Source organism: Protopterus annectens, chromosome 11.part0 (assembly GCF_019279795.1).
Source record: "Protopterus annectens isolate FY-2018-M chromosome 11.part0, PAN1.0, whole genome shotgun sequence".
Taxonomy (NCBI): domain Eukaryota; kingdom Metazoa; phylum Chordata; order Ceratodontiformes; family Protopteridae; genus Protopterus; species Protopterus annectens.
The window spans coordinates 1323596885-1323606129 of NC_056745.1; the positions used below are offsets into that span (position 1 = coordinate 1323596885).

General features: G+C 34.7%; 1 protein-coding gene across 1 annotated transcript in view; it reads left to right on the forward strand.

Moving 5' to 3' along the window:
• LOC122815065 (putative uncharacterized protein DDB_G0286901) overlaps nucleotides 1-7945 on the forward strand; it is a 151945-nt gene extending 144000 nt beyond the window's left edge. Inside the window, exons 9-11 of the mRNA XM_044087309.1 lie at nucleotides 3072-3266; nucleotides 4286-4489; nucleotides 7691-7945. Of these exons, the coding sequence (XP_043943244.1) occupies nucleotides 3072-3266; nucleotides 4286-4489; nucleotides 7691-7945 (654 nt within the window). The remainder of the gene's footprint in view (nucleotides 1-3071; nucleotides 3267-4285; nucleotides 4490-7690) is intronic.
• The last annotated feature ends 1300 nt before the right edge of the window (nucleotides 7946-9245 follow it).

The following is a 9245-nucleotide window of genomic DNA, read 5'->3' on the forward strand; positions in this document are numbered from 1 at the left end:
ATGAACAAACTGGATGATAATCTCAGAAATATGATGTCTCCAAGTAATGACATAGCTTTCCTATCACAGAGAGAAAATAGATCCCTACATATGTCAACATTTTCACTTCTCTCTACCTATAACTCATTTGTGACCTTTATCCATTGTAATTCAGTAATATGGCTATAGAACTTTAACTTTCTCGTGTGTTATTTCAGTGCTTAAAATCTTAAAAAAAAAATCTCCATCATATTTTGCTATCACTAGGTGTTTCCAGCCCTGTTAAGTAACATAAAGAAGTTATGTTATGCCTTCCTGCAGCAAGAACTTCAATGACTAGCATCCTAAAGGATTAGGATTTTCTTCAGATTGCACTGTTAGCAACACACCTTTAACCCCAAAGGAAGTTTGCCTTAAATTGGAGCTGGATTTCAAGAAACTTCTTTATGTACTTTTCTAAGACATTGTATACTATCCAAAATCCAGGCCACACCTGAATTATAATGGCCCATGATAACTTAACTGCCAAAATCATGATCAAAGTAAAAACTGAGCAATATATTACTCATCAAATGTGAAAAACATGACTCAGCAAACAAGTATTAATAGCTAAATCTTGAATAATACAATAAGCAATATGACAGACTCACTTTTTATCCAACTGAAAGAAACAGGAAACCAAAAATGCACAAGCACATCCCTTATATATAGAAACTACTGAAACTACACAATAATGTTTATTTAATTGGCAAAAGGTCAGTCAATCTCATATTCAAGAAGTTTGTTTGTATGGTTACCCATTATGGGCGTTTGGAAACCAGATGCAAAATATGAAATTTAAGGTAACAGTCATGATCTACCTCAGTGGTATGCTTCTGCCAGGTATTATTAACATCCCTGTTACAGATGATACTAAAATGCTCTCTGATACATGTATGATACATGTATGAAAATGAGTCCTGATTTTATAAGTTCAGAGGTTCATAGGTAAGTACTAGCCTAGCTACACATGCAGGCCATTTTAAACCTAGCCAATTCCCCTTTTTGTGCTTGAAGCAACCTATCCTATTTGGTTATAGATTGCCCTTACCCATCCCCTGGTAAATATTTATGTATTATCCCTAATGAGAATAACCGGGATCATACTATAGAAAGTTTGAGGAGATCCATGCATGTGATAAAGCATTTATGAGATGCATCTCTCCATTAGTAGTACAGGAGCCAGCCCTGGAGTAAATTTTCTGCTTCCCATACATAGATCTAAGCTGCACTTAAAAATAGTAATGGATGAATGCGGATGGGAATTTTGTTCCACAGCAATGTATCCCCTGCGAAATATGCCTGCCCCTCCAAACCATTCTGTTGATGTTGCAGAAGAGGTTTAGATCCCTAGACTGAGTATTTCTAATGCCATTTGAGTTGCTGATGTGTAGTAAATCCATCAGTAATATGTCGGAAGATGCCTTGTATGCCAAACAAAGGTCATGTCTTAGCAGTCTATAGGATACTGAGTACAGTGACCAGGCTTTGAGTTGGTCTATGTAGAACATGTTTTTAAGCAGACCATGTATCCTTTTAGTAAAGTCTCTCTCTAGGTGTTGTAGTTGTTACATGCATCTGGTCAGATACTTGCCAAAGCCCAATGAGGGCTAAGTAAAGTGGGACAATGACATCCTTAGATTACATACAATTAATTTGTTTATAAGTTGTTCAATATAGAAGGACTTTCTTACAATAGAAACATGGGTCAAAAGTTACGTCACTGTCCACATAAGTTTCCTAATGCTGAACAACTGGGTCAACACTTAGAGGTGTATTGTTAATATGGTAGTTCCATGGGGTAGATGACTTCCCAAAGTGTACAATAATGCATTTTTAGCATTTAGTTTCAGAACATGATTTTGACAGCAGTTATTTATTTGAGACAGTAGTTCAATGACTGCTTCTACCTTGCAGTCATCTGCAAACTTGGTTAGCCAGAACCCTTTGATATTGCTTTTCCTTCAGAAAGTAGATGCCAAATGGGGAAAGTACCACTTTACAAGAAGATACATAGACAAGTCCTGCCTTTTTTAGTTACCATATGATTGACTAATATCAATCAAATCAGCAGAGTAGAAAGTTTCTTGTTTAAATATGGATTTGGCAATCAAAGGAATTATTTAGAGAATGATATTTCTTGGAATAAAAGCATCCTGCCTTCTATATTTTGTTGAATTCTGGGCAATTTCAGCACAGAGGAGTCGGATTTAGAACAATACTCATAATGCTAGCTACTGGTCAGACATCTCATACTTAACTTTGTATTCATTTCATTAAGGTCTCAATACAAACTGGCTGTTTGAAAAGTGAGGTATTCTTCAAGAAGACCTTATTTTTTTACAGTGACTGGCAATATCTTTTAAAATGAATTTCTATATTTTTTTCAACACTACCAAAATTGCTATCTACATCTACTGCATTGTTACCTTAGTGTCTTATTTTGTTCAATTTTTTTTTTTTTAGTTGAAGAGTATGCCATTATACATTGATTTTTAACCAGAATGTAGGCACTGGACATCAACCGTTCACTTGACAGAGCTTTTATTGAAGTACAAAAGTGATCAAGAGCACATAAATGCTATCTATACACACAAGATTCATCTGATGAAGTTTTAGGATGAAAACATGGAACATTGTGTGTATAGCATTTATTTGCTGTTTATCGCTTTTGTACTTCAATAAAAGCTCTGTCAAGTGAATGGTTGGTGTCCGATGCCTACATTCTGGTTATTAGTTACTGTTTGGCACTTTCTGCAGTTGTTTGTTTATACATTGATTTTTAGCTTATTTTTAGCCAAGCTGGACATGTTGACACCAGCAGACAAATTTAGTAAACTCTGAGGTAGAATATAGCAAAGAGCATCACCCATGACCTGTGCCTGTTAGGAAATGTAAATATCCAAATGTTTAAATGTTAAAACCAGATGAGGCTGAATTAATATATTTTAAAGCAATGTGAGACAGTAGGTCATAAACTTTATTATGCTAACCAGAATACCATTAATCCATTGAGAAAATAATCCTGTTTTTTTTCTACTTTCTGCTTACAGAAACAATCAACACAAAACCAAGTATTAGAATCAGTGAACAGACTTGAGGATTCTCAAAGAGATATGATGCCTCCCACTAATGTTACAGGACTGCCATCACAAAATAAAAAGGAAAAGGAAGTTAACAGTCATGTGGTCAGTGAATGTAGTACAGAAGCAGTCAATAAGGAGCCAACCACCAATGAGAAGATACTGGTCAGTCATAACACTATAATTATACAAAGCTACCTGGTTTCTTCTTGCATGTTACTGCAATGTGGTGTTACTGGATTCTGCCCCTCTCTCCTATGTAGAGTAAGAAATGATAGCTTACAACGTCATCCTAATCAATCTAATTTGAGCACTTTTTCTTCATATGTATCTGTCTGTCTGTCTGTCTAAACACCTACACAGAAACATTTACTCTAAGCCCATAATACATTCTCATTCCATCCTTTCATTTTTTTGTCCTCTGTCTTCCACACCTAAATTTCACCACTGTTTTTATTTATTTTCATCCCATACCATAAAGAATGAAATACAGTGCTCCCTATTTTAAATCTGGGATTTGTAAGGATGAACTTAGGGATTAAAAAAAAAAGTCCAAAAATACAAGAGAATAGCAAATGTCAAATACTGATGTTTTCATTGGTTCAGGAAGGGAGTAAGTTCTCCTGTAATGCACTCCTGTGTTGTGGCCAAATCACCCAGTACCCCTGAACTTACACACACAAGCTAGATGCTTGATATACCTTGGAAAAAAAGAAAATACTCTAAGAAACAGTGATTTTGGACTTTATTTAAGTATATCATGCTTGCATTTTCTGGTGCGATAATCTCCCTATTCTGAGGTTTGTGTCTCAGACTATCAGTAGGTTACTGTAATATAGAAATTTAGTTAACCAGATGAACTACTGATTACATAAAGGCTTTCTTACAGTTGTGCTTTTTTTCTTTTATGAAAAAATTGTGATCAATATTTGGTCTATTTAACTATGGTGATTACCTACACATGTTTAATGTAACCTGTCTTTTCTATTCTACTATAAGAATTTCTTTAATCATTTGTCTATTTTGTGTTAACCATTTCTTCAAGCAGTTTCCACATAATGACATAGTCAAACTTTATCCAAACTGAACACAGTGTTCAGAGTTTGGTCACCTTATTAGGAGAGCAAAGTTATCATTTCTGCAGGTGTTTCTTTATTAAATAAATGTTACTTGTATTGTTACAGAAAACTATAGATGTCAGCCATCCATCAAACAATATGGATGCCAGCAGAATCCAGATTGATGATGTCATTACCTGTGCAACTAATGAAAGCAGTAACAGCAGTAAGTCACATGTTATGGAAGGAGATGACATACCCACTGGTACACATAATCTGCAATCTGGAAACAAAGATGAACAGAAGAGGAACATGAACAACACTGATGAAGTAACTCTTATTTTCTACTTTAACGTATTTTATGTAGAATGTTTGAATCGAGTAAATACTTTAATCACTTAAAGTTTATTGGTCACTTTCTGAAGCAAGTGTAAATAACAAAACTTTGAAGGTGGAATTTTAATGAAAAAATGTGTAATGTTTTTGCATTTTATTTTGTTTATAATGACAGCCCCATTAATTCTATTTTTAGAAAAAAATACTGCTTTTATATACTGAAAAACTGAACCTACAACACCTAACCCTCTAAATTAATATATAGGCTACTGCATTTTTATACTAACTATATCATCTGAAGTTTCTTACTTCCTAGAAAGATCTGGTCAACAAAGTCTAGTAGGTAGAACATTTTACACTGAAAACACAACTGAACATGTAGTAATGAAACCACAATGTAAGAAGCTGTTCTGCTAAAGAAGTATTTTAACCTGTAATTCTTTGCAGCTATATCTAAAGGATTGCCAAATGCCAACTATAGTATTATTTTGGGGGGTATTGTTATATAAAAAAAAATGAATGAACTGTGTAACTAAAAAGCAAATACCACACTATAATTTTAGTTCTTGCAAAATCACTTCCAGCTTTAACAAGACCAGTATAAATGGAAAGGAATTTTATTTTAAGACAAAGATTCTTTCAGATGTTACAAATGTACTTTAAAATTAACTACTAAAGAGGATTAAGCTACATTGTAGCTTATATCATAATTAGTTGTGAAAACAAATTACTCCACATTAAAACTGTCTGATGTGACACTCATCTCCAGGATTCTGTATTAACTGTTAAGTCTGATGTGACACTCCACTCCAGGATCCTGTATTATTCCACAATGAATTTTTAGAAGGTTACTTCAGCTGTTCCTCTCAGTTGACATTTTAAATGGCAGCATCTCCCAAGTTTAACATAGTATACTCTTTCAAACACCTAACAAATCAAGCAGGGCATACATTTCATTTCAGGGATAAATTTGTGTCTACCTATCCAATTATCAAGACTAGCACTAATGATAGACAAAGTAGTACTTCGTTTGACTTGCTATAGTAACTTATTCCACAGGCCTTGAATATATATTTTGCCTCCTAATAGCCTCCTTATCCTTGTATGAATAATGTCCACAGCATTGATGACTCCCCTGAGATTGTGATTTGCTGAGTCCTTAACTTCGTATACAAATTAAAGCTGAATTATTGTCTGAGTTACAAGAACACTGTAGAGAAAGTCTACTAAAATTGCAAAAATTGAGGGAGGAATTTTGGGTAGCTCTAGCACCTTTTTAATCAAAGTTCATGCCAGGTGTAATGGACTGGGTTGTAATTCTGTATGCATAGCTGTTTTCCTTAAGTTCATAACATATTTATTGTTTTTCACAGAAAAGTACACTTAAAAGTTTGGAAATTTAAAGAAGTTCATACAAGTAATTATTATTAATGCCACTCTCAAGTTTGTTCTGTGTCTACAATTATGTACAGCAGTGTTCAAAGACTTTATTCCACTTTTTTCAAATTTTCTCCTGCACCATCATTTTAGTAAAATTCATCTGTCTCCCTTCCAGAACTAGAAAGTATGTTTTTAACTGGTATTCTGATGTTTATTGTCCTTTCATTAAGTTTCTTCCTATATTCATCTTTACTTCCACTATCATCGTCTGCTCTCTTTCCTGATCATTTTTTCTTGCTCCTTGGTTCTTCCCATTTCAAAAAATGTCCATGTGTTTCCCACTCTTTTTGTATGTCATGCCAAAAAGTTAGAGATTCCTAACTATGAAGATCAGTAGCCTCAAACCCTCAGTTATCCTGAGAGACTGATAGCCCTCTGTCTGTAGTTAGCCATTTATGGACTCCTCCTTAGAGATCCGTGTCTAGCCTTTCAAGTAAAGAAAGTTCTGACCCTCCTTCACCTCCAAGTCCCTTGCAAACTGTTTTGTCAAATAACCAATTAAAGGAAATAAACCTTCAACAAAAGATAAATTAGAGACATTGTTGTGAAAGATTCATATCTCAGCTTAACCTTCACCTTTTCAACAAACCTCTGTTTCACATTAAGCAGAGTATCAGACTCGCTGCCTTCTGGATACACCTTTAGAACTGGTTGGGCAGTCTCATAATCTTCCCTAGACTGTTTTGTGTTGCCCTCCTTGGACTGGAGCGACATTTTGAATATTTTTTATTGGTAAGGATTGTAATGGCCTATAGACTGATTGCCTACTATAGCCCTATGAATTTATGAATCTTTCATTATTACTTTATCCCATAACTCTTCTGCCTAGAGGCAATCCCAGCACATGTGCACCATTCCTACTTCTGTCTGTCTGTTTGCATCTCCAGCATGTGCTGTCCTCCTTCCTGTTTCCCTCTCTAACCTTTTTTGATGTGGGCCTCCAGTTAATGATACTGGACTCCTATCAGGGACTAAAAGAGAAGTCAGCAAGTATGTGGCCAATTAATATAGTACTGAAACAGCTTATATGGACCAAAATACCAGTGAGAAGATACCATTTGCTTTTGACAGTGCAGTTATACAAGCATACTTGCTTTCTGTGTGCATGTTGCTGAAAATATAATATTTCTGCATTAAACACCTTTGTTATTATGCACAGTATATCATGATAGCTTAATTAATTTACCTATTCTTTTCTTAATGCCTATCTATCTATCTATCTATCTATCTATCTATCTATCTATCTATCTATCTATCTATCTATCTATCTATCTATCTATCTATCTATCTATCTATCTATCTATCTGTCTATCTTTACTATACACCCTAAATAAATTACTTATTAAATCATTTAACCTTTTTTGCTGCAAGTCTTGCTCATATCTTTTGAATTTCATCACTGTATTTATCTGTTACATCCTTTTCCATAAATGCTGTGATACATAACATCATTTGCCACATGAAGTATTGATTACATACAAACATTTACCTCTATTCTTTCTTGAAAAAAAAATACGATCATTGTTTTTCTGCTTAGCTATGGTTATTATTAACAGATGTCTTCTGTAACCTATCTGTTGTGAGGGTTTCTGTAATCCTGTATACGTTTTGTCTCAATAAGTTATTCAAACAATTTCCGCATTATTGCTTTGAATTATTTTCCTGGGACTGAACATAGATCATATCTCATGTTGCGGTCAGATTATTTCTGTGGGTATTACTTCTTCAAGTGAATGTTAACTTCTATTTTTACAGAAAACTACAGATGTCAGCCATGTATCAAAGGACATGGACAGTGGAAAAACTCTGACTGGTGATGTCATAACCAGCACGACAAAGGAAAGCACTGACAGCACTAACTCACAGGCTGCGGAGGCAGATGGCATGCTCAGTAGTACATGTAACCTACAGTCTGGAAACAACGATGATCAGAAGAGGAACAGGAACAACACTAATGAAGTAAATCTTATTTTCAGCTTTGACTTATTTATATTACTTAAAGTATCTTAACTTAATAATTATTATAATCACTTAACATTGTTAACTGCTAAAGAAGTTTAAACTACAATGTGGTTTCCAATATTAGTATGACATGAGACAGTATTCCAGGATCCTGTATCATTCCATACTGCATATTCATAAGGTCAATGCAGGTGTTCCTTTCAGATTAATTTTGCAATAGCAGCATCTCCCAAGTATAACATAGCATACTCTTCAAACAGCCTAGCAAATGTCTCCCGAGTACAACACAGCATTCTCTTCAAACACCTTAGGGGAATGTCTCCCAAGTATACCGTAACATACTCTTCAAACACCTTAGTGAATGACCTTTGTTGTTCATGCATCAGCCTTCAATTTGAAAGGCAGAATATTAGGGACTAAGAAGCCTCTTGGCAAAAGGAAGGCTAAATTTTTCTTTCCCTACCTTTTAGGAACACAAGTGATCATGAGGAACATAACAAAAATAGCAATATACATCATTAAGTAGACACATTTAAAAGTTTTGCCATAATTTATAAGCAATTAAGAGTATTTACCACTCAAGTCAAGTGCAGCCATATGTGATAACTCTGGGATAAATGTGTATCTACCTATCTAGTCATCAAGACTATGTGGTTTGTGGAGGGGAAGCAAATATTTGGTAACATTAATAGAACAATAGTGAGGCAGAGGAAAGCAGAATGCAAGAAAATATTAATGTTTTTGGTGGGTATTTATACAGATAAATCATTCAACAGTGTAAACTGAGATTTTAAGAGTAGAACAAGTTCAGTTTGAACAGAGGAACCAGACAGGGGTGTCCTCTTTCCCTTTTGTTATTTGTATTATATTGAGAACCATCAGCAAAGAAAATAAGGGACTCAGAATTTCAAAGATTTAGTTGGTATAGTATCCAAGAAAGTTAGCTTTATTTGCAGATGATATTATTTTCGGGGTCTATATCATATGAGCGAATCGCACAAATTACAAATGCTCATAATATCGAATGTACCTGACGTTGAAGTGCTTTTTCTGAGATCATGGTACAGTGAAGAATGGGATATTTGCCCTTTCCTCACTGTAGTATGATCTCGGAGTTGGAATATATATTTAGTGGGTGGTGTGGGGGGGCTGTAGGAAGTTCGTGGTCCGGTACATTCGATATTATGAGTGTTCGCAATTTGTGGGATTCGGTCATATGATATAGACCCTTATTTTGGACCTGATAAAACCAGAAAAAGGACATTTCAGTGTTATGGAATATACTAAGACAGTTTTGGGTCTTTTCAGGATACATAATTAATGAAGATAAAACAAAGACAATAGCTGT